At 45.5% G+C, this 26,817-nt stretch overlaps 1 protein-coding gene across 1 annotated transcript in view; it reads right to left on the minus strand.

Annotated features, from left to right (window-relative positions):
- Nucleotides 1-25,116, minus strand: part of TTC39C (tetratricopeptide repeat domain 39C) — a 104,438-nt gene extending 79,322 nt beyond the window's left edge. Inside the window, exon 1 of the mRNA XM_044243266.1 lies at nt 24,857-25,116. Coding sequence (XP_044099201.1) covers nt 24,857-25,023 — 167 coding nt within the window. The 5' untranslated portion in view covers nt 25,024-25,116. The remainder of the gene's footprint in view (nt 1-24,856) is intronic.
- Between the last annotated feature and the right edge of the window lie 1,701 nt (nt 25,117-26,817).

The following is a 26,817-nucleotide window of genomic DNA, read 5'->3' on the forward strand; positions in this document are numbered from 1 at the left end:
CTCAGGGTTACTTCAGCTTCACTATAATGTTAAAATCCACTCTGACTATTCATCCTGAGCCCCCCCAACCCTGAACCCTGCTTACCCCTGGGTTAGACCATGTGGTCTCCTTATTTGTGCAAATAGAGATGACTTTGTGAGGGAACATGACCTGGTGTTTGTACCTCTAGTCTTTGTAGCTCACCAAGGGGAGTATCCACCTTGGTCTGCCCCCACCTTGGTCTGCTAACAGAATCAAGAAATAAGAATACTGGAATGTTGACCAATAAAAAATGTTAGACAAAATTACAATATCTCCACCTAACAAAATATCATTTTATGCACCCCCCCCAAGTCATAACCAAAATGCTCACTCCGGTGTGCACGAGAAAAGCATGGACTTCAGAAAATGGCCCATTAAAAATGTGAATTTGATCAAGGACTGGCAGTGTGACAACAAGCAGGATATATGAACTTTTAGCCTATGCTTCATTATTTAAAATTCTGATACGCCTTACATGGGCATAATAAGTAAGTATTTAAAACGCCTCGTTTGACACTTGGCACACAGTAACAGCAATAAACCAGAGACTCTGTCATGACAGGTGAAAAAACAGAATTCCAAGGAGTGTGCACTAATGAACTGTGTAAAAACATTCACAAAAACCCTACAATGTTATCTGTGAGTAATGGGAACTAAAGTGATTTTTCTTGTTCCTACTTTTCTTTCTTGTCTAAATTTTCAGTAAATAAGCATGAATATCCTCTGCAATCTAAAAATTTTAATTTAATCAACATATGGCATGGTTTTAAAATGTGCACATAAAAGTAATCTAAAATTCCATTATTTAGTTAATATCCATCCATGTACATTTTCAAAACATTACAAGTATCTTCTGACCACATGTATGTGCCAAGCACATGAGGCTGATGGTCCAGAGTGGAAAGACTGAGCACAGATATGGATTTATCACTAAATCATTGGTTCTAGAACTGATCCTATAATTACTTTTTTTTTTTAAAGATTTTATTTATTTATTTGACAGACAGAGATCACAAGCAGGCAGAGAGATAGGCAGAGAAAGAGGAGCAAGCAGGCTCCCCGCTGAGCAGAGCCCCGCACAGAGAGCCCGATGCGGGGCTTGATCCCAGGACCCTGGGATCATGACCCGAGCCTAAGGCAGAGGCTTTAACCCACTGAGCCACCCAGGTGCCCCTGATCCTATAAGTACTTTTTAAATGGTATTCTTGGCAATTATTACACACTTGGAGAAAAACAAAACTTATCACAAAAATTTAAGTCACTTTTTTTTTTTTTAAGTCACAATTAGACTGTATTGGAGCAGTGTTTTTTCCCATGCATTCGAATGCCCCCTTTAAAATGCAGACTCTCATTCGGGTGTTCTGGGGTGAGGCCTAAGATGCTGCTACCTTGTAACAGGTGGCCGCTAAATGATACCAATGCTGTTGGGTCCATAACATTTTTTTTGTAGAAAAGTCATAGGGACATGGTGAGGACTTCTGTTTCAAGAAAGTGCTAAGTTGTTAATGCTGGCAGAGAGTTTTGCTAATTAGTATACCCTATATTCTAATGTAAGCCTTTTGGAAAGGAAAATTTGAAGACATTGCCAATATTTTTCTACCTGAAATAATAAAAAACCTTTTATTTATTAAGGCCAGCTTTGCGGAGCCAAATTTAGGATCCCATGCCCCAAAGTATTTCTGTCTTGCTACTACAATCACTAGCACCGCATCCTCTCAGAGGTGTCTGGAAGCAGAGGGTCCCGTCTTTTCCTTTTCTTCCCTGTTTCCATCACATCAGCCTCCACCTGGGGCCTCATCTCTCATGTCTGGCCTCCCCCAGACTCCAGTCCGCACCAAAATGCCAGGAAAGCAGTGCTGCCCGGGAGACTCTTCCACGAGCCGTCTGTCCTTGACCAGTGCCTCTTCCCACCGCACAGGACAAACCATTGCCAAGACCGGCTGTTCATACACCACCACCCATCGGGCCCTCCCTGGCTTTAGTTCCCATTTATTCTTCCAAGGGGCCCTGCTCCGGCTCTGCCGGTCTGCAAGGCCTTAACCACTCCACACCGCCGATCTCCTTCTCTCAGACCCTGCATGATCTCCTCACCCCTCTTCACACCCCCAATTCAAATCCTGAAAAAAATACGACTTCCTCCAGGAAGCCTCTCTGGGAGGTGTACCCACACTGTGACCAAGGCCAAAACCAGGTTCTTGACTTCGCACCACGGAACTGACAAGACGGGTTATTAGACTCATACACAGACATACTGAACTACCCTTCCGTCAACCTCTTATACAGGACAGGAGTCTCACCCCATAGGTCAAAGGGGATAGGTAAAATACCCACAGGTAAAAAAAAAAAAAATCCCACAGCCGGAGATCAAAGACTTTTGGCCAGAAGTGACGCCGTCCTGACCTAGGAGATGCTGAAACGTAGAGGCTGGGGCAACACAAGCCTGGGGAGGGGGTTCTGGAAGGTGCTGTGCAGGGACTCAGAGGCTTCTTCAACCCTGAGCCTGCGGTGATCCCCCTAAAGCCTGACATTTCACATGCTCCCCACTCCTCAAGAGGCACCCCGCAACTCCCCTTGCACCTTGCTCAGGGATTTCTGTGGGTCTGAGAGTGACAGGGTGCTGGGTCACAACTCCGTCAGCTCTGAGTAGGAGACGGAGAGCAGCAAACGTGGAAGTGCTGAGTGTGGCACCGCATGGGATGCCCCTACATGCCTGGCTTCGTGATGAGTAGCCAACGGTCCAAAGTGGTGGACCAGCAGCTGTCCGGGACGCATGCAGAGTCCCTGGCCTCCCCACTACAAACCCCGCCTTGGTCCCCATGTCTCCCGCTCAGTCCACGCTCAGAAAGCTCTGGGGTTTCTCCACCCTCGTGTTTTCCAGTGTTTTGACGAAGTGCTCTAATAATAACTTGTTTCTCTAAATATCCAGGGCTACGGTGGACAGGAGGGGGGTAGGAAGAAAAAACTAGTGTCACCCAGTAGTTTCTGACTTCACTCTTTTCCAACATACATGGCTCCCATTTCATTTTCAAGCTAGCTCTTTCTGTAAGTTGTATTTCCCACTCCTCTCGGTTTGCTTCATCAACGTCTATCTCTCCTACATACAAGTTGTAGAACCCCAGCTAGACTCTTAAATTTCTTGCAGACACCATGCCTCATTTCATCCACAGAATTTATTATCTCACTGACATACTGGCCCGCCGGCGCTGCACACAGGAACCTTCGAGAGGCTTGGTACCTGCTTGCCAGGTTGCTCACAGGAGCTCCCCCAATGCCCTGGTGCACGGGGGAATGCTCGATACATGACTGGCTAAATGAGAAATCCCCGAGACCCTACATGTCATTAGGCATGCTCCTCATTTACACCACATCCGTATAAAAAGTATTTTTGCTTTTTCAATCTTTTTTAGGTCTTAAAATCAAAATGATACTCTATATGGGAAAGGAGAGGCAGTTAAAGAGAAATCTGTAAGCCCCTATAAAGCTCCCAGGAGAGAGATCTGGCAATCCACAGTAACACTGCTCCCTTCCATCAAACAATTCCACCTCTAGACATATTATATGTTTTTGCATGGGTAGGGCATGTGCAAAGATGTTCACTAATGCACTGTTAAGGACCCTAAGGAAATGGAACTCACCCAAGTAGTTACTGGGAATCAATCAGTACATCATCTGTATCTATGATGAAACGCTAGGTGGAACAGTTGAAATGATTACACTGAACTTACATAGCTATATTAACATGGGTCGACTCCCAAAATTTAAAAATTGGGTGAAAAATGCAAAGAATACTCATGACGGACATTTAAAAACACAAACCTGTACATTGTTCATGGAGAGAAAAGTGTAATAAGTGTGTAAATGTGGATAGCAGAGACCCATGACAACCTGAGGACAGTCGAATTGTCTCTGGGGAGGGAAAGAGGGAAACCAGAATTAGGCTTGAACACAGAGGGGATCCTGACTGTATCGGTCATGTTTCCTCTCTCTAAAATCTGAAGTGAATACAGCAAATATTAATACTGGTGAACTCTGAGTATGAAGGACATCGACATTTTTACAGTACACTGTACTTTTTCCTATGTTTAAAACACTCAGTGATTTAAAGAGAGAAAGTGGTATCACATTTTCACTAAAATTATTAAAAGGTTTAATTTCCCTCCCTGCTGTAATAACTAAAGCAAAGCAGGGAAACAGAAGAGGGGAAAAGTCACTAACACATTTCACAATTACTAGCTATTCCTAACCTAGTAACAACCAAGGCCAAACTCTCGTTGGACTGTGCATCAGAGAACTCGTCGCACCTACATTTGCTTGGTCTCTTTTGAGCTGGCAAAAGCACTCCTGCGTCTTCTTCCTCGCTGTTCCACTCTACTAAGCCGCTAGCTGGATGCTTTCTATACTGCTCAGCCATTACTAGAGCCCCATCACACACAGGCTCTCAGCAAAGTGGAGCGGAGCGCTCTCCAAAGCCAACAGCGTTCTTTTCCCTGCTAGCTAATCAATGCTAATCCCGTCATCCAGGGAAATAACCGAGTTTTTGCTATAATGGACTACAGTGCAGGCTGTTTTAGAAGCTACAATTAGCCGTGCTTTTAGCCCTGCCAGAAAGTAGGTGGGCTAATTTTGCAGCAATGATCATTTTAACGGATGGTCTTAAGAATCAAAGAAGTCATCAATTATGAAATGACAGCTATAAATCGAAATTTCCTTTTCCAAAAGAATTACTTCTGCTCTTCCCTCTCTGGGTAATTTGACAGTCCCTCAGCTCTCCCCCATTTTTTCTTGAACTCCATTCACTGCATTTCACTACTATATTTAATGAGAATTCCACTAACATCAGTTTTGCATAGCGCTTCCTACAACCTACATTTCCTTTGTAACAGCTCTAAACAATCAGAAATTTAGAATGTAGCCCAGAAAAATATGGTACTACTATTTCAAATTGCTGTCTAGAATTGTTTTATACACATGCATACCCACAAAATACACAACACAGCAGAAACTCCACCAATCTCCAGATTAACCAACATCAGAGGCACAAACACAGATGTCCCCCCACCTACTGAACACTCAAGCTAGGGGGCTCTCTCGTCCATGCCTACTGAGATTCGCTGGGGGACTGTTTCTAAACACGTTTGTACCTACTGATTTTATTACTGCAGTGATATAATTCATTGCTGATCACGTAAATACATGAAATAAGGGCACAAAAGAAGTATGACATGGATGAAAAATAATTCGATGTTTTGAAAAGACTGATGAAGGCAGAGGACTATAAAGGTTCCTCTTGGTCTAATGAGCGTGAGGTAACAACTAAGGAGTGTCCACCCAGATCCCTGGGGCTTCAATGTCTGGCTCTACTTCTAACCCCCCGGATACTGAAAATCACAGGAATGCATTTGAGGTGTGGTTTCGGCAAGAAAGCCAATTTGAAAACCCATAGCCAATGCACAAAGGAAAGGCCCTGACCTTACACTGAAAGTCAGAACAAATGGTTTACTCCATTTTTCTGGAGTTTTTCCATTTTTTATAATCCCAAATTACAGAATCAGTAGTAGCCCAATCACAGTGGATAAGAGGCCACCCCTACAGTCAACTAGCTACCTCAAGTCCTTTTCCAATATTCAATACCAAACACACTGCTTTCCTAAGAAAACATTTGGCGTAACATTTCCCAATTTATAACAGTTTCTTTACCAATCTGGCATATTACTTAATCCTTCCAATGTGTTCCTCTTTCTCTATTCCTACTCTCTCAATGGCAGCACCATGTAGCTAATGACCCCAAACATTCTCAATGGTCTCAACAACCAAAAATTAAACCAAAGCCAGATGGTCCCATTGACTGTACCTCCTAAAACCTCTCACCTGTATTATCACAGTCTGGAGAGCCCCCACATGGTCTACAACGACGACTCCTACCTCACTTGTTTTCTGACCTCCAGATTTAGTGCATGCCCCAGAATTAGTTTTCTAAAACAAAATCCTGTCACTCTTCTGCTCAAAAACTATCAATGGCTCCCTATTGCCCAAGAGGCAGGGCTAAAATTCAATGGTTCCACCTACTTGACTGGCATCAGTTTCCAACACTGCTTTTAATATACGTCTCTATGTGTGGCTAGGGAGCAGCCCACCCTGGGGTATGAAGCATGCTGAGTCAGAGGCTACTCCTCATCTGAGGGTCCCAGGCTACTTCCCTCCTTATCCTCAAGGCACCTCCCCTGACACTTCCCTAATTCCAGGGCCCTGGGTTCAAATTCTACCCGGCCAAGTGAGTGGACTTAAAAAACGATCCGCCTCTGAGTGGCTCGTGGGTTCAAGCCTCTGCCTTCGGCTCAGGTCATGATCCCATGGTCCTGGAATCAAGTGCCCCCCCCTTCCCCCACATCAGGCTCCTAGCTCAGCAGGGAGCCTGCTTCTCCCTCTGCCTGCTCTGCCTGCCTCTCCCACATCCTTGTGCTGACAAATAAATAAGTAAAATCTTCAAAAAAGAAAAAAAAAAGACTAAACAACACATTCAACATAATACCAGAAGGCAACCAAAATAGGGATAAGTGAAATTATCCTTAGTCACATATAACACGATCATACGTGTAGAAAATCCCCAAAATACCACAAAAATGTTAGAATAAAATTCTGCAAAGTATCAGGATACTGAATCAACACATAAAAGTCAGTTGCATATCTATATATTAACAACGAACAATCTGAAAAGGAAATTACAAAAATAATTCCACTTGCCATGGCATCAGAAAGAATAAAATATTTAGGAATAAAGTTAACCAAGGAGGTTAGGACTTCCATACTAAAACCTACAAAACATCCTAAAAACTGAAGACAACCAGGTAATGGAAAGGCATCCTTCATCATGAATTATATTGCTGAGATGTCAGTACCACCCAAAGCTATCTACAGATTGCATGCAATCTCCATTAAAATCCCAATGATGTTTTTCAAACAGAAAATTTCACCTTAAAATTCACAAGGGGGGCACCTGGTTGGCTCTGTAGGTTAAAGCCTCTGCCTTCAGCTCAGGTAATAATCTCAGGGTCCTGGGATCGAGCCCCACATCGGGCTCTCTGCTCAGCAATGAGCCTGCTTCTCACTGCCCCCACCCCCGCCTGCCTCTCTGCCTACTTGTGATCTGTCTGTTAAATAAATAAAATATTTTTTTTTAAAAATTTCACAAAAAAAAGTCAGTGGATCCTGAATAGCCAAAATGATCTGGAAAAAGAATAAAGCTGGAGGTCTCATACTGCTGATTCCAAAACTTACTACAAAGCTACAATAATCAAAACAACATGGTACTGGCACAATGATAGACCTATAGACTGCTGGAATAAAACACACCAGAAATAAATCCTCCTATATATGGTCGAGTGATTTTCAATAAGCATGACAAAACCATTCAATCAGAAACGAGTCTTTTCAAGAATCAATACTGGGAAAAACTAGATAGTTACATGCAAAAAAAAAACGGAAAAAAAAAAAAAAGTAGTTGAATGGCTTACCTTACACCATACATAAAAATTAACTCAAATTGGATATAAGTTTAAGAGCTAAAACTATAAAACTCTTAGGGAAGAAAAACACTGGGAGAAAGCTACATATCATTAGATTTGGCAAGGATTTCTAGCATGTAAATAGCAAACGCAAAGATGATTAAACAAAAAATAAACCAACTATGTCAAAATTAAACATTCCTCCATCAAAAGCCACTATCAACAGAGTGAAAAGGCAACTGGAACCCACTGATTAGGAGAAAATGTTTGCAAATCATAGCTGGTAAGGATTAATATCCAGAATATACAAAGAATTCCTATAATTCAACAAAAAAACCAAACAGCTGGATTAAAAAATGGACAAAGGACTTGAACAGATATTTCACCAAAGAAGATGTACAAGTGACCAACAAACACTTGAAAAGAAGCTCAAGATCAGAATCATTAGGGAAATGCAAATTAAAACTACAAAATGAGATACTACCTTACACCCATTAAGATGGCTATTACCAAAAAAAGAACAAGTGTTGGCAAAGATGCAGAGAACTTAGAGTCCTTGTGCACTGTTGGTGGGGATGTGAAATGGTACAGCCACTATGAAAAACAGCACGGCCGTTTCTAGAAAGAGAATTATCGTATGATTCAGAAATTCTACTTCTGAGTATACACCCAAAAGAACAAATCAGGACCTCAAACCCATGTCTGCATGTCCATATTTTAGCAGCATTATTCACGATAAAGGTAGAGGCAGCCCAAGTGTCCATCAATAGATGGATACACAAAATGTGGTACATACCTAGGCCATACATATATATAAAATGTAGTACACACATACAGTGGAATTTTTTTTTTTAAGATTTTATTTATTTACCTAATAGGGTACACAAGCAGGGGGAGCAGCAGGCAGAGGGAGAAGCAGGCCCCCTGCTGAGCAAGAAGCACGATGCAAGACTCAATCCCAGGACCCTAGGATCATGACCTGAGCCAGAGGCAGACGCTTAACGGCTGAGCCACCCACGCAAACCCATACAATGGAATATTATTCAACCTTAAAGAGTAAGGAAATCCGGATGCATGCTACAACATGGAGGATCCTTGAGGATATTACGCTAAGTGAAATAAGCCAGTCACAAAACAATAAATACTGTATGATTCCGTTTACACAAGGTACCTTCAGCTCAGGTCATGACCCCCGGGGTCCTGGGATAGGCCTGCATCGGGTTCCCTGCTGAGCTTCCCCCTCTCCCTCTGTCCCTCCCCACGGCTCCTGCTCTATCTCAAATAAACAAAATCTTAATTTAAAAACAAAACAAAACAAAACAACCAGAAAGAATGCCTTCACTGGGCGCCCATGGCTGCACGTGTCCTCTCTTGAAAGGAGTCAGGGACATTCTCACATTAGCTCTTCCTTCTAGAGCTCCATTTATGTTTGATCCACATTTCAACTCCAACTTCATCACGTTTTGCTACTCTTGCATCTTTGTTGGGCAATTCCCTCTTCTGGTTATCCATTTTAGTAAAATGTCATGTGGGTTTTATCACTAGGAGATGAAAAGTCCACACGAGGACCTATTCTTCGGTAATTGTGGGAACCGAGGATCACAGGCAGACTCTGAAAGAAGTGACGTGGTCGCTGATCATGACGTGTGTCTGTCACACCTGTGACGACCGGCGGGCTGTGGAGATCAGCAGCTTATAATACCGTCACTCAGTTCTAACACAGACCCAAACGAAATCTGAACCCTGTTCCTTGGTCTTCTTTAACTCAACTCTGGTAACTGAAACCCATGCATATCAGAACCAAACAAAGCGAATGCTATTTCTGTATAATTACAAACCGAGAGAAGAAGACCAGAGGAAAGGAAGAGGATTCTTAGAGAACCTTGGAGAATCTGAAAGACGACTACGGTGGCTAAAGATCAAAGAGGAAGTAAAGAGCGCCACACTCAAGAGAAGGCTCTACAAGGATACCACTGGCCAAAGCACCAATACGCTAAACAAAGGTTAATATGGATTCTAAAGCTTAAGACCAAAACCACTGTCAATTTAAAGCTACTTTACTTTTCCATTTAGATAAAGTGTCCTACGAAAAAAGGAGCTAGGAGTCGACTTTGCAGCATGAGCTTACTTCGCTTTGTACAGCTATAGCCTATAAGGAACACAACAAAATATTTTAAAATATAAGAAAATAAAACCTCAGTCTGTAGATGGTTAAGGCACAAACCATGCAGAGCCAAGCCACACCAGAGCTCCTGTCAGAGGTTCTGGTCCTAACCTTGAGCAGGGGTAGGCTGTAGTAGTTTCCTGGGGCTGCTGTAACAAGTCACCACAAACCCGGTGGCTTAAAATGATAGAAATTTCTCTCTCCCAGTTTTGGAGGCCAGAAGCCTGAACTCAGGTTCACTGGGTTGAATTGAGTTACAGGCAAGGCTGCACCCTACAGCCCCCCAAGGCTTTAGGGGAGAATCCATTCCCTGACTACTCCAGCTTCTGATGACTGCTACCTCCCTGGGCTTAGGGTGGCCACCAACTCCAATCTTAAGACCAGCATCTCCAAATTTTTCTCCCCACTCCCGTTTTCATACTGCCTTCTGCGTGAAAAATCTCCCCTTGCCTCCCTCTTGCAAGGATATGCATGAGTGTATCAATGTCATCTGATGAACCGGAGATCCACCTGGACGGTCTTCCCATCTTTTTTTTTTTTTTTTTTTTAAAGATTTTATTTATTTATTTGACAGAGAGAGATCACAAGTAGGCAGAGAGGCAGGCAGAGAGAGAGAGGAGGAAGCAGGCTCCCTGCTGAGCAGAGAGCCTGATGCGGGACTCGATCCCAGGACCCTGAGATCATGACCTGATCTCTTAAGCAGCGGCTTAACCCACTGAGCCACCCAGGCGCCCTGGTCTTCCCATCTTAAGCTTTAACTTCTCACACCTGCAAAGACTTCCTCTTGGAGGCTGCTAGATTAGGTAACACTCTGAGGTTCTAGGGACTCAGACATGGGTAGTCTTTTTACTTTTTCTTTAATTTAAATTCAATTAATTAACATATAATGTATTACTGGTTTCAGAGGTAGAGGGCAGCGACTCCTCAATCTTATATAATACCCAGGGCTCATTACATCACGCACCCTCCTTAATCAGACCTACGTATTCTTTGGGGGAATATTTTTCAGCCAACCACAGAGGCAACATAGTTAAACTCACACTTGAAAAGATCACCATGGTGGGGGTGGAGGAGGAACAGGGGATATAATGAAGATAGCTGGGCTACTGCAGTGATCCGAGCCAGAGGTGGCTTGGATGAAGAGAAGTGAATGGAAAGAGATACTCAGACATGAAGGTGAGTAAGAGGGAGGCGTCACGAGGGCCTCCTAGACTTCTGGCGTGCATGAGCTTCTTCCAAGTGCTGCCGTGCACTGAGCCTGGGAGCACCAGTAGGCCGAACATGTAGGGGACCATCAAGCTTAAGAAGGGACGTGCAAGGCGCTGGGTAATGCTACAGACAGTAACAAGAAAGTTTCTTTTGGAGGAAGCGAGGGAAATAGCATACTCTGGTGAGGGGACCAGATCTTCCACTCAATCTTTTTAACTTGGGCTCTGTGAGCCTTTATGTGGTCACATACAAAAGGATAACCCTACTAGTTATCCTCAGGGCCTTGGAGAGAATTGGGATGAAGAAAGAAAGGCGCATGACTCAGTGCACAGTAACAGGAAGCACTGATCACGCACTTGATTACCACTGGCTGATTACCACCTGATTATCATTCTCTGTTGCTCTCCGCCTGCACGGCGGTAATGCAAAGACCAAGACTTGTATGATTGCAAGACTGTCATACATCTAACTTTATTCTGATTCCTCTCTAGCTTTGCTAATTCATAGTCACTTATTGTTCAAGGTCTGATGCTCATTTAGGGTTACTGATACATTCTGAAAATAATTCTTCAGGCTAAATAAAGTCAACTTTTTTTAGTTTTCCTAATTTTGTCATTAATGTGTATCGAATATCTTCCTAACTCATTAGCATTGGTTCCTGCTCTATCTTATCAAACAATTCAACCTTGTCCATGCTATACCAATAGAGATCACCCAGACACATTTTATCAATTACCAAAAAAGCCTTCCCAACCAATCCGGCATCAGGGGTTATTCTTAAAGTAACAAAATTGTTTTATTTTCTCATCTTTAAGTTATAATACGGTCCCTTTATTATATGTGGCAATAATCCACAAACTGCATGAATACTTCAATTGAAGATTAAACACACTCAGCTGTTTTTACGAGCAATTCAAACACTATTTTACGTAATCAAATTTTAAAATCTTTTTATTTTATTTTATTTATTTATTTGACAGAGATCACAAGTAGGCAGAGAAGCAGGCAGAGAGAGAGGAGGAAGCAGGCTCCCCCCTGAGCAGAGAACCTGACGCGGGGCTCGATCCCAGGACCCTGGGACCATGACCTGAGCCGAAGGCAGAGGCTTTAACCCACTGAGCCACCCAGGTGCCCCGTAATCAGAAATTTAGATTTCTCTATTAAGAGACATTTCAAAGTCAAACTAGAGACTTACTCTTCATAATAAAGTTCTAGTAAACTAGTTCTTATTAAACAACTCTGAACTTATATAAAAATGTGGGCCGCTCACCAAGGCAACTATATCTTCCTTCAGTTTTTAGTAGAGCCATTGGTCAAGAAAACTTCATTAGTCTTTTCTTCATCATTTCTAAGCATCCTTAACTATAAATTTAGGCTTGCACAGAAAGCTCTCTGATGAGGTCTGGTTTTATTTTACTCAGATAAAACTCAACATTCTTCTATGAAGAGAGAAAAGCTCACAGTTTTCAAGTTAGACTCAACTACTCTCTCTTATCAGCCAAGCCCAGATCTGAGATGCCAACACAAGGGCTACGGAGAAACACACAAACCATTCTCTCATTTCTTGCCCTTTTTATAATAGCAATGTCACCAGAACAAGAATCTCTAAGAATTCCAACACGACAGGTCTTGACAGTTGCCTAAACGACTTTAGACAGCCATTTCCCCTCTCCCATGGCCCTTTCTTTTTTTCTATGCTACTTCAAGAGGAATAATTTCTAGCTCAATGTGTAATTTTGATAATTCAAAGTAATGAGTGTCTTGTCAATCATCAGTCCGAAAGCCATTTAGATCTAGGTGGTTGACAGCTGAAGCGAATGGCGTTCCAAATAGAAACAAAACTTTCCTGGGCAATTAAACTGACAGACCTTGCTATAATGTGGAGGGGAAAGGCAGAAACCCAATTACTCCAACAGCTGCAAAAAAAGCAGCCCCATTCTTGCCTTGAACAGTTCAGGAGTCACAAGTATGCAGGTGACTTCAACCTGTTTCTTATAGACATAAAGAGGGCGAGCAAAATTTACAAGATGCAAAGGTAAAGTCCTTTCTTGCAACAAAGATCAATGGCAATACATAACTTGAGATTTTGCAATTCAGTGTTTAGCATGGGGGGTGGGGAGCACTTGAAGGTTTGACAGTGACTCATTATACCAGGAACAATCCTAAAGAGGTCATGAAGCATGATCTTCATTTAATCCAATTGTTTCTCAAAACCCAAATCTCTGTCATTTAGCAAATTCAGCTTGGATTCGGATACAAAACATCATTTTCCCTCATTTCCTGTCCTGTTAGGATAGCACCACAATTTTTACTTGTGATAAAGGGAAAATGATCCAGACGTTTACAAAATCTATTAATCTGGTGACGGTTACTTTACGGGATGAAAATCCCCACGGAGTCCAAACCTGGGGGGCTGCTGCAGAGGAAGCAAGAAAGCACAATGTCAAGGCAAAAGGCCTCTATCAACATGGCGAGATGGCCAGAGCAGGAAAGGCAGATCGTGCCGTGAACTGTCAGAGCTCAGAGACACGCCTCACGGTCAGACTCCAGGTCTCCCCGAGCCGCACCCATCGAGGAACAGGATGGGGCGATCGAGCACGTAGGGACAAGCTCAAATGACATGTATTATGGGATGCAGCCGACATCGCAGTGGAGGATGGGATCCGGGAGAACGCTCCATCTGTGTATCGAGGCACCTTATCTACGTGGCACACCACTAAATGGTACGTGTGTTTCCTACTCGCTGCTTCTAAGTACAATGGAACAGAAAGCCATCATGAAGCACTCTGCCCTACTTCCTCCCCCTTGAGAAGAATCACTTCTGTGGTCTCCCTGGCCATGAAACTTCGGGGTAACTGCACCCTGACTTGTGGGGATTTGGCCCTTCTGTGTGTGTGTGACCTACTAGCAAAAAGCTTGTTCACTTCCTAGGAAGGATGTGAACCACAGACCAGTTTAGACCTGGAGATTAAACGTTAGGAAGACCTGGGTGGGGACGGAGCAGACAGAGTAGAGCTCTGAAATAGAGTTACCTAAGGCTGGAAAGGCACAGGTCCTGTAAGCTGGCCCCACTGTAAAGGGGTTCCTGGGGTTCTGCAAGCCCACATGGAGAGAGGCAGAAAAACCAGCACTAGGATCCCTTCCTAGATCTCTCTGGGCCCTAGAAACAGGTGTGTGTGTACACACGAGTGGAAAAGTGGTGGGTAAGAGCAGTCACCCCAAGGGCCCAGCACTGGAGGAATCCCACCCCTGGGCTCTGCCCTGGCACCCATGGTCACAGAAGCAATGGAGGCCCTGCCTTCTCCACCACGCTCCTCCAGCGGCAGCCATACTGGCCGGGGCAGCCCCTCTTCGGCTGTCAGCGGAGAGACCTCACCCCTGCACTGCTCCCTGCAGCCCCAGGATGCCAGTAGCAGAGCCCAAACCTCATCTCAAGTCTCAGCTGCTGCAGCTCAGCGCCTCTCCACGGAGGGGTTTTGGGAATCCATGGGGCCATCTGGGGCTGCGGCAAGGACAGCAGCGCAAGGGGCGGTGGACGTGAGGCAGCTGGAAATGTGGGAGAGGCCCGCACAGGGTGCCATGTCCCGCACAACCCCTGAACCTACTTCCATGGGCACAAGAAGTACAAAGTCACGTGGCACGGTTTAGATAGGAGATTCGGTCACAATTTTAGAGAATTATGTCACCAGCAGAAGCACCACGTGTGGCCCTGGGGCTGCCAGCCGGCGACAGCTACCCCAGCCTGAGTGTGTGGCTACCACGGGCCACAATAGAGCAGGGATGCTGAGCCCTCCTGTAAGTGTCCTGAAAGCCGAGCAGTTCTCAAGAGCCAGGAAATCCTGGATTCCAAATATTTTTGTCAATATATTTCATTTTTCCCATCCTATATTAAGAATCTGTCATACAGATGCCTGGGTGGCTCAGGGGGTTAAAGCCTCTGCCTTCAGCTCAGGTCATGATCCCAGGGTTCTGGGGTCGAGCCCCGCATCGGGCTCTCTGCTCAGCAAGGAGCCTGCTTCCCCCGCTCTCTCTCTGCCTGCCTCTGCCTACTTGTGATCTCTGTCCAATAAATAAATAAAATCTTTAAAAAAAAAAAAAATCTGTCACACGCTGAGATTTATCACAAAGACTACATAAATGATGTGGGGTTTTATCCTTATTTTTCCATCCTACTCCAATACAGTCCTTAGGGGAAGCCCATCACCCCCACCCCAACTTCCCTGTAAGCTTTTTAAATTCATCCTCTAATCCCGGACTTCTGTTAAAGGTCTTGGTCTTCAAAGTGCGTGACTTGGCGAGGGATTTAAAGACGGGAGACCTATTTTCTAAGACACATTGTCAGCACACATCCCATGTCCTAATGCAGGAAACTAATTATTCAGATGCTACCCTGACACAGGCCGCCCGGCTCATCGCAAAACTGTCACCCTTCCTCATTTGCTCGACTTCAACAGTGTTTGGCCTTGGCGTATTATCCCAGCTTCAATTACGGGATTTCCCCCACTTTCTCTTAACATATACAGAGAAGTCTGGTCTATTACTTCTTTGATTTCAAATTTTACCTGCTCTCTCATTTTTCTTTTTTTGTTTTTTGTTTAAGATTTGAATTTATTTATTATTTGACAGAGAAAGAGAGTGAGAGGAAACATAAGCAGGGGGAATGGGAGAGAGAGAAGCGGGCTTCCCACGGAGCAGGGAGCCCAATGCGGGGCTCGATCCCAGGACCTGGGATCATGACCTGAGCCAAAGGCAGATGCTTAACAACTGAGCCACCCAGGCCCCCTCTCATTTTTCTACCATGGAATGGCTTCTGAACTTTTCTTAAATCCAAATGTATTCATCACAAACAGGTGCCAGCAACTCCATCATCTGATGAAGGCATAGTGAGCATTTTGAAACATATGTAGTTTATGCTTTTTTTACTTCTCCTTTATAATATGGACCTTTAGACATTGGGTGAACAGGTCACCTGTCAATTTTATTTTAGGGTCATAGGAGGAGAATTATAACACAGTTCTTATAAAAAGGAGGCATTAGATCTGATACAGTGGAGAGCCCCTGCTCTAGAACGTTTCCCTTCCCAGCCGCCAGGTTCTTCCAAAGACAGTTCTTCCTGAAATTCAGGACAGGGATTTTGGGGTAGGGAAGCTGGAGTTCTGCCTTCTCATGCCATAGAGGCAAGTAACACCAAAACACGGCATGCCACCACCACCCAGGGGTAGCCCAGAGCCTTGCAGGCGACTGATAAAACACCACAAAGACTGGCTAGTTAGGCTAGGCCACCTCTCAAGCACACACGACACTGAGCAGGGGACAGAGCATGCCAAGGACCATGATCCCCAGAGCTGCCACTGCTTGGCCGAGCACAGCTGACACCTGAGGTCACTTCAGAATCAGCAGACTTCATCAGAGCCCTCCGCATTCCCTTTGATTGTCCCTGCCAGGACAAGTGTGTGCTCAGTGGCAGCTCTGCTCCCCACTGCGCCCACACTCAGCACTGGGCAGCCCGGATGCACCGAAGGCAAGAGGCTGGAAGGCCAGACAGGTGTTCTGTGACCTGGTTCTGAGATGCAGAGCGTGAACTCAGGGGGCATGCTGGAGCACCTCCATGGGGTCAAGGCACACCAGGGCAGGAGCGAGGATGAATAATCAAGTTTTTCGAGCTCCTAAAGGGCACTGCCCCGGGCTATACTTGCTGACTGGCAAATAAAGGGGTGCTGATATGCCCCTAAGACCCCTTGGACCTCACGTTACTCCAGCGACCTCTGAAAGGCCAGGAACCTCAGATCGAGATGTGCACCGATCTCTACAATCTCAGCTCGCGCATAAGGACAGGCGACCGTGGAAACACTGTGCAGACTTCACCAGTGCTGGAGAAAAGGACAGATAGAGCCTGCAGGGCCACGGAGGTCTCCTACCACCTTGGATCACTCAGAACAAGTCAGCTTATACAAAATACCCCAGCATGATGGTGGGGAAGGGACAAAGGAGTCGGGGAATCAGACACGTCAGACATCCTGTGCCAAGCGGGGACCCTTATCCTATAGAAGACTCAGAGCCACAAAGTGCCAAAAGCTCTGGGAGTCTCATTCTCTGGAGACAGACTCCCCGGTGGGCTTGAGGGTGTGGTCTGCATATTGCTGTCCTCCCACCCTCAAAATGGCTTTAGCAGCACACAGGCCAACCGCTCATATCGTAGAAGTTACAGAAGAACGACGGTATCGTGTAGTGGAGAAACACACACAGACTCTGGAGTCTGATGGTCTTGGGTCGCACCCCGCAATTCCATTTCCCCGTGTGACCTTGGACAAGTCGTTCAACATAACTGTGCCTCCCCCCAACCCGTGAGAGGGAGATAACAAGAGCACCCTGTCACAGAGCTGCAGCAGGATAAAATAAAGATTCCCGCCGGCACGTGGCCAGGCATCCGGTAAGCACCAACTACTATTTACCACGAAGGGCTTATTTGGAGGTGTATTAGGAAAAGTCAGCTACCCAAGCCAGTGATTTCACAGCTATTACAGCTGTGGACAAGACTAAGTGAAAAAGTGACTGTTTCTGAGGTAGACTGAAAGATAGTTAAATAAGCAATAGCACCTTGAAGGACCTGCTTCTACCTTAGGTGTCCCACACATGGCAGACGCTGTGTAGGGGTTTTCTCTGTAATAACGGATCGCCTTCCTGTAAGACAGGAGTAACTACCTGTTATATATATATATTTCTTGTGTTCTGAAATCCTCGAGCAAGAAGGAGATAGAGAAAGCAACCCCAGCTGAGGAAAAGGACTAAGACAGCAAACCATCAACCACCTTTACACACAAAACAAACAAAAAGACCCTATTTCAATCTCCAAATCAGATGCCAGGAAGTCAGGACTTTCTCTTCTGTGGCAGCAAATTTATGGGTAGTTTTATACAAAAATGTGTTTTTGTAACTATGTATGGTGAGGGATGTCAACTAGACTCAGTGTGGTGATTATTTCACAATAGATACAAATCATTTATGTTGCACACCTGAAACTAACATCTATGTCAATTACATTAAAAAAAAGGGGGGGGGCCTGGGTGGCTCAGTGGGTTAAAGCCTCTGCCTTCGGCTCAGGTCATGGTCTCAGGGTCCTGGGATCAAGCCCCACATCGGGCTCTCTGCTCAGCGGGGAGCCTGCTTCCCCCATTCTCTCTCTCTCTCTGCCTGTCTCTCTGCCTACTTGTGATCTCTGTCAAATAAATAAATAAAATCTTAAAAACAAACAAAAAAACACCATTCAGGCAAAGTCACTCAAAAACCAGGATGCATCTCTCCCATAATAAAAAGGCTTTCAGTGGTGACTATGTACCCAGTTTTTTTTTTTGCCCACAAAGGCAATTCAATCCCAAATTGGATCTATGTACTGGCTGCAGAGCACACTAAGAATTCGGGAAACAGAGTCAGTGGTGGAAAAGGTATAAGGCAGATTTGGATCCCCACCGCCCCCACCCAACCACAGCCCTGGCACGAGGCAATTTTGAAATAACAGGAAAATTCTTTGCTACACAGCCGTCTACTTTCTGTATGTCCTTTATACTTCCCAACCCCTTCTCAGCGTTAGCCTTTTGAAAGTCCCACTGTTTTTGCTGGGGAAGGACAGTGACCATGGCAAGGAGCCCAGGGTACAGAAAATGGGCCTACAAGAGCCTGAGCAAAAAGGCCTACGCCTCTGAAATATGATGATGTGTTTGGGGATCTCCAAGTGGTTTCGTGTAACTAGAACAGGAAGTGTTCTATGCTTCAGTATTCATGCTCTCTTCCTTTATGCCTTCTTACCTTCACCCAAACTTCATTTCACTCAGTACAAGTCCTCTAACTAGGGTAGGGACGAATCTCCCGGATCTACCTGTTAATGCAGCACACAGGACCCAGAGCACACAGATTCTTCTAAGTGTTCATATCTTTAACTTTTTGGGCTTGTGGGTGGGTGCGCGCGCACGCACACACACACACACCCTGCAGTATACATACTCATTTTTCCTGTTAATTTCCTATACATAAACTCTCTAATTAGTCTACAGGCAGTTGCATTTTTAAAAGGATCCCAATTAAAGAAAATGAATCTTTAATGAATATTTAATCAGGACTTTTCCAGAAGCGCAATGATTAGGGGGGAGAAAAATATGAGCTTTTTTTTTTTTTAAACACACACAGCCCTAAGTTGAGAAGGATGCAAAAAGGCAACAGAGGAGCTTCCTGTCTTTCCTGCCAGTTCCCTTACATCATTTCTGCTTTTTATTGCTTCTCCTTTTCTTCCATTTCTGCACCGGTGGACTCTCCAGAAACTCCAGCAGCAAGACAAACATGCTGCTATGTAGGAAGAGCCAGACATGCAGAAAAGACAGGCGGCCTACAAGCTCTTCCCATCCTCTAAAGCACCTGCCACAGCTTTGGGCAAAGAGGCTCAGGGTACCTATCGGTCCAGGTCTCTTACATAGGCCTTTTGAGTTTTTCCAGCCAGAACTCTGGTTTGTATCAGGGGTCAATGATTTTTTTTCTGCAAAGGACCAGAGTAAATATTTTAGGCTCTGTAGGCTACATGGTCTGTCACAGCTATTCATTACTGTTGCTGTATTGCATAACAGCCACAGAAAAGACAAAATCAAGTGACTGTGTCCCAATAAAACTTTATTTACAAGAACAGCCGGCCAGATCTGGCCCGGAGGCCACCGCCTGCAATCCCTGGATTATACAGAGCCAGCTCTATGACAACACCGGCTCTGTAATCGACATGCTCACAAATGAGACGCAGGTCATAAGGCTTTGTCATATAAGCATTAATTGTGTTAAAGGATTTAGGATCCATACTTTCATTTTAGTCTATGTGCTGCCGAAGCGAGCACCATACTTTCATTTTAAACAAACATATTACCAACCATGAATTTTTCTTGCCTTTTGTTTTTAATATATTTTGGCCATCTTTATAATTTAAAATGTTAAAGAAAAACATAACCCATAGAATACCAACTATTTACCAATTCTATAGCATATCTATATTTATTTATGGATATTTATCCTCAATGAACATGCTTTAGAGCCACTACAGGCTTCCTGTTTAAGCGGACAGTGATTTTTTAATAGGACTTTTTAATAACACCTACAGCCAGAAATTGGTGGTAGTGTTGGCAGGGGAAGAACGGCCTGTGTTTTAAGGTCAGAAAGAACACCAGGAGTTAAAGCAGGAGGAGATGATGGCAGCACCAGGGAGAGGAGGGAGATAAACGTCCAGCCTGGGAAAGAAGGACGACATATTTCAGTTTGGCCAGGAGCTCCCGAGGTCTCCGGTCTTCCAGCTCAATGTGCTTCCCCAACCAGCGATCCGAGACAATGCCAAGTGCGGAACCAGCCATCCAACAGGACAATGTAATCACACCGACTGGTTTGCAGCGTTCACCCATTTCACAGCTCCATGTGGGTTTTCCACGGTTTCCTGGACTTCACTTCCACCTGCCACAAACTCCTCCCAACTCCTCCCCTATCGTGATGCCCAGGCAGCATTTCCTCCACAAAAGTTTCCTTCCTGTTGAGCTAGTCCTCCTGCTCTCCACTCCCACAGGTCACAGTGGGACCCAGGAAACATCTCCTGTTCCCCACACCCCTGTCAATTGTACCTACACCACAGCACCTGAAATCCAGGGCATATTCCTTGTGCACATAATGATCCCCTATTTTATCGTGTGTTGGAGTACCTAAAGCTCTGAGTCTCTGTCACACTCGTGGAACATCATTTGGGGACCGGGGACAGAGGGGGAGTGAGCGCTGCTGCTTTAGATCACTAAGCCCAAAGACCAACAACAGGAATTTGATTTCAGGTAGTATCATGAAGGTACCAAGTTGTGACCTTCAGCTCAAAGCAGAAAGGCCCCACGGTAGCATGCATCCGTCTCAACCTCTGCGAAGACATCCCCAAATGCATGATGGGGTCTCAGTACCAACAATAGGGCACCTTGTTACATTATTACTGCAGTACACAATAGAAGTGACAGTTACATTCTGAAATCCCAACTAAGGAGCCTCTTACAGCTCAAAAGAAAGACTCTGCTGTGCATATATTTCTAATTCCTATATGTCAGGTATCTAAAAGACACAATCCAGGCTTTTCATTAATCCAGAATGTCCTTCATAATAGGTTTCCATAAAGTAACCATTTCTCCTCATTCCATAGCTGTTGATGAAACTTTTATCATGCTAGTAAGGCAGCATGAGAAAATGACCTTCTTGCTTTAATACAAATGTTACTGTTACACGAGATGCAAAATAGGTTTCTACTGTTAAACCAGGAGGATAAGCTTCTGGAAGGTTTACTCCTAGGGAAAGGATGGTCTTTTGTGACAAAAGAATCCTAAAAAAGGAGAAAACCGAACAGCTTTCTCTTCTGTAAACAGAGCAGAGAAGTGTTCCTAGAATACTTATAATAAAGTCACTAACTTTTCCAGCAAGCCATTCAACTCTGGAACACAAGACACTTTTCCCAGTACAGAACAGGATCTAAATCTTTCATACGCTCTATGTGAGGTTTTCCCAGTACAGAACAGGATCTAAATCTTTCATACGCTCTATGTGAGGTTAACCTTAAATATTAAAGCTACCTGCACACAGGATGTTTCTCTCCTCTGCTCAAACTATGCCATCAAGAAGCAAGCACAATAGTGGGGAAGGCATCAGGTATACAGCTAGCTAGCATTTACTGAGGTTTTACGTCGTGCCAGCTACCACGGAGTCTTTCTTTTAACCCTAACAACCACATTAAGATCTACACAACTCCCATCTTATAAGCAAGGAAGCAAATTTTGAGTAACCAAAGTCAGCAGCCACAAAAAGTAGCAAAACTACGATTATAAGCCTGGTTACAGGATCCTGGTCCACAGCCACACCTCTACACAACCATGTCTGCCAAAATATGGATCAGCAGCACACTTGGGAGGTGGCAAGAATGCCAGGCCGTCCCACATCACAAACAAATTAGATGGATCAAGGGAGAGCTCATGGCATAATGCTACCACTTCTCCCCCTTAAGAAAGCCTGAATTACTGGTAAATAAGGTCAGAAGGCAAATCCTAAAATACAGTGATCCTTGAACAGTGTGGGGGTCAGAGGCACCAACCATATGCAACTTTTGACTCCCCAAAAACTTAACTGCTAGTGGCCAACTGTTGACCAGAAGCCTTACCGAAAATACTTTATTGTATTACATACTATATTCCTATAATAAAGTAAAGTAGAGGAAAATTTGTTAAGAAAATCACAAGGAAGAGAAGCCTGGATTGCTCAATCAGTTAAGCATCTGCCTTCGGCTCAGTTCACGATCCCAGCGTCCTGGAATCAAGCCCCACATCGAGCTCTTTGCTCAGTGGGGAACCTACTTCTTTGCCTGCTGTTCACCCTGTTTGTGCTCTCCCTGTCTGACAAATAAATTCTTTAAAAAAAAAAAAAAAATCACAAGGAAGCAAAAATACATTTACAGTACTATTAAAAAAATCCACATGAAAGTAAATCCATGCTGTTCAAACCCATGTTGGTCAAGGGTCAACTGTATAATAATTTTAGTGAGACAAGCAGAATGAGATAATGAAAACAGTCCTGACTTAGAACCGCTAGACTTGTGTCCTGGTCCATACTAAACACAAAGACTCAAGCCCCTCCTGATAAAATTGTATAATACAGCTCACCCTTTTGTTGTCATCAGAACAGTGAGAATAAAAGTCATAATATGCCAGCACTGTGCCAGGCAGAAAACGGATACTACAATAGTTTATTTCATTTTTTATTTTCAAAACACAAGTAGGGGCACCTGGGAGGGGAGCTCAGCCGGTTGAGTGGCAAACTCTTGATTTTAGCTCAGGCTGTGATCTCAGGGTCGTGGAACTTGGGTGCCCTGGCTCAGTGGGGAGTCTGCTTCTCTCCTTCTCCCTCTACCCTTCCCCCTGCCTGTCCGTTCTCTCTAAAATAAAATGAATCTTTAAAACACATACACACTTAGATCGCTCCTGTCTATACTATAAATCCTCCCTGGACACCTTCCCCTCCTCTACCCTCAACATACTCACCCACAGAGAAACTCCTTTTAGGTACATCTGTTTCTGTGAGAACATCGTTCTATCGCTCATAATCTGCCCACTTTTAACAGCACATACGATTGCCTATTTAACAGTATTTTTGCCTTATTTCAGGCTTTCAATATACAGAAATCACAAGGTACTATTTAAGTACATGAAAGCAGTTTAGAAAAAAATGTTAAAACAAGTAATATAGCAATTCAAAAGCAAGAAGTATTGAAATAGACAAGCACTGTATTTTGATCAGCAACTAAAGAGTATATTTGACTCAGGCTTTCTCCAGTCTTCTCTCATACAACACAAACTGGTAATCTAAAATAATAATAATGGGGCGCCTAGGTGGCTTCGTGGGTTAAAGCCTCTGCCTTCCGCTCAGGTCATGATCCCAGGGTCCTGGAGTGGAGCCCGGCATCTGGCTCTCTGCACAGCAAGAAGCCTGCTTCCTCCTCTCTCTCTCTGCCTGCCTCTCTGCCTACTTGTGATCTGTCAAATAAATAGATAAATAAAATTTTTCATAAATAAATTAATAATAATAATAATTAGCACTGTACCAAACACTCATGTCTGCTTTTCTTCATGAGGTACATTCTCAGACTGAAATCCGCTTGGTAGCCTTTAAAAACAAAGTAGACTGAGTAAAGCTAAGATGTTTCCACTTTCAGTTTTTGTGATTTTTTTTTAACAAAAAAACTGATTTAAGAGTAAACTGGCTATAGTGAAGAGTTCATAGTTCGGAGATACTGTTTTGCCACTGAAAAGCGAAAGCTCCAACCACAGAACCGGCAATCTTTGAAGTCGGAGTAAGTCAGGCGTCTCTACCTCCCCCCATCCCTCTCATTTCCTTACAGACTGTGGCTCTTGATCACAGATGCACAACGGTCCCTTCATTCCTACCAAACCACCCAGGTCTGAAAAAGTGTGAAGCATGTGTCCCTTAGCCACCTACAGGGAAGTTGCTAATCAACACCCTGGAGACGCCTCACCACTGGAAGGACAAATCACAAACTCCGTTTCCTAAACCAGAAAGCAGATGCTTCTGGTCCCCAGTGAAACTGAAGGCTCCTCCCACTCACAGAAGAACGTTAACCAGGTTTCAGTTCTTTCGATTCATTTTTTTAAAAAGACGCATTTCTTAAAAAGCAATTAACTGAGCACACGTGTCTTTCCTTCCCCCCTTACATATATTTACGGTCCCTCCATTTTCTTCAAGTTAGAGAGGTCCATGTACGTCCACTCGCTCGAAAGGCATTAGGAACTCATTTGGAGGACTGAGTTCTAGAAGACAGGCCGAGAGAGAGGTGAGCAAGCCAAGTTCGGCTGAGTTTTCTTTTTCATTCCCGCACTACCAGGCGATTACGCATGTGTTTCCAAACAAGAAAAGCGTTTGGAATGCACAACGATGCAAAGTAATGCGAGGCACAAGAAACGGGCACGATGCAGCTGGTGTGCTCCGTGTCACAAAGGCTGCTTGGGCACAGCACTGCGAGTCTGAGGCTTCCAGCTGCCTCCTATCGCATCCGGTCCCAGGTCCCCAAAACCAACGGGCTCCGGACCGGTGAGAGGGAAGCGGACAAGCACTGGGCGCCCCTCTCGGGGGGCGAAAAAGTGAGGGGAGACCGCGGGGAGGACGGGTAGCGGGTCCCGCGGAGCCAAAGGACAACGGCACGGGGCTGGAAGGGGGCGATGTGACAAAGGCGCAGAAACGCCGGCTGCAGCGCAGGCCGAGGGAGGCGACCTGGGCACCGGGGCCAGGGATCGGGGACCGACGGGAGGGGGAGGAGGCTGCTGGGGCCCGCGGCAGACTGCGGCGCGTGAGCCGGCCCAGAGGGGCGCGTGGCCGGGGCGGGGGTGGGGGGGAGCAGGGCGCGTCGGTCACCTGTATTGTTTGAAAAGCTGGTCCGACTCCCTGAAGCCGTTGTTGAGCAGCATGTTGATGCCAGCCAGGGCCAGCTCCGCGTCCTGCAGGGGCGCCGCCGCGGCCGCCGCGGCCGCCGCTTCTCCGTCGTCCTGCCGCCGCGGCCGCTGCTGCTCCGAGCCCGCCATGGGCGCGCGAGGCTGTGCGCAGGGCCGAGGCGAGGTGGGGCGGCAGCTGCTGCGGCCCCCGCGCGCCCGGAGCCCGGCTCTACCTGCCCGGAGCAGCGCGCTGCCGAGCCGGGCGGGGGAGGGGCTGGGCGGGCCGGGGCGGGCCGGGCGGGGGGTGCGGGGGGAGGAGCCGGGCGGGCTGCAGCGCGGCGGGGGACGTGAGCGCCCAGGCCGCCACCTCCCGCCGCGGCGGGGATTACTCAGCAGCCGCCCGCCCGCCTGCTTCTCCCGCTCCCTCCGAGACGCCCCCCTCGCGCGGGCACCCAAGTGGAATCCGTTTCCGGGTGTCTCTCACCCCGCCGAGCCGGGGCCCGAGCGGCCGCCGCCCCTGCTGCCTGCAGCCCCCGCGCGCCACCCCAGTCCCTCCCGGCCCGGGTCCCCACCCCGCCGCCCTGGGCCGGCGCGCCGAGCCTGCTCGGACAGGACACTCGCGAGGCACCGAGGCCCGGACTCTGGACTCTTTCCTCCGAAAGAGCCGAGCCCGGGGGTCAGCGGAGAAACAGGCGGGCTTGAAAGGGGGACAGAGAACGCCGCCCGGGGCGCAGCGAGAGCGCGCGGCTGGAGACCACCTGGCCGCACGATACCCTGGCAGGCAACGCCTGAAACCCAGAGCCGCCTGAGCCCGCGACCCCGAACTTTATCCCGACCTTGGGGCCCACCCCCCGAGCCCAAGATAGCCAATCCCCGAGGAGGTGGGAGGAGGGGGCGGGGCCCGAGGGCACCTGCGGGACAGCTGCGGGAGCCCAGCGCGGAGGAATTGGATCGGGGAGAATCCGGGATCCTGGTACGCACCTTTCCGGCCGCCACCAACATTTTTGCCCCATGGGGCAAGAGGACAAATGGAGGCAAAAGTGACATACACCTAAATATTTAAAGTTTATTAATTAAGCTCTTCAAGTGTTTTCTTTTATTACCCTGACAATTACACTTTCATGCCAATGAAACAGGACATAAGTATAAAGATATGGTTTATTATATGACCGAGTATAAGGAAAATGTCAAAGAGGACCGAACTCAGTCATTGTTGCATATGTCTGACTGTTCTAATGATGGGCTGGTAATGTCTGCGTGGGTAACACTATAGAGACAATTCACAAGTGATTTTTATGTTTTTCCATAAATTTATATTTTTCACCTTTATTTTAGCAAAATCACTAAATCCGTTGTGACAATCAAGACTAATGTCAGATCAGACCACCTTTCTTAAGTCACTGTCGTTCTTAGAGTGTGTGGGTTTTTTTAATTTTTAATTTTTAATTTTTTATAAACATATATTTTTATCCTCAGGGGTACAGGTCTGTGAATCACCAGGTTTACACACTTCACAGCACTTAGAGTGTGTTTTTTTAATTTCAGTTTGGAGAAATGCTCAGCTGAAGCACTTAGAACTGAAACTGTTTTTAAAAATTAAAAAGCTGTTTTGGATTAGAGATTCACCCGTTCACATACAGCATTATAACGAGGTCCATATGATAAATTGGCACAGAAAATACTTCAAAAATAATTTTATTTCATCATACAAGTTGCTATCACTCATTGTGTGATTTGTGCCATCCCTTACAAGAATATCTAAACCCATGTATTATTTCCAACATTCATATATTTAAGAGTAATGTGAATTGCTGTCATTCCTTAGCTGTCATTTGTCAGAACACCATGCTAATTCTCGAGTACATCTGGAGCCACAAATTAGAACATCAAAAGAAGCAAGAAAAGGGGTGATTCTCACCTCTCAGAAACAATACCACATGAATC

The sequence above is a fragment of the Neovison vison genome, chromosome 3 (genome assembly GCF_020171115.1).
Source record: "Neovison vison isolate M4711 chromosome 3, ASM_NN_V1, whole genome shotgun sequence".
Taxonomy (NCBI): Eukaryota; Metazoa; Chordata; class Mammalia; order Carnivora; family Mustelidae; genus Neogale; species Neogale vison.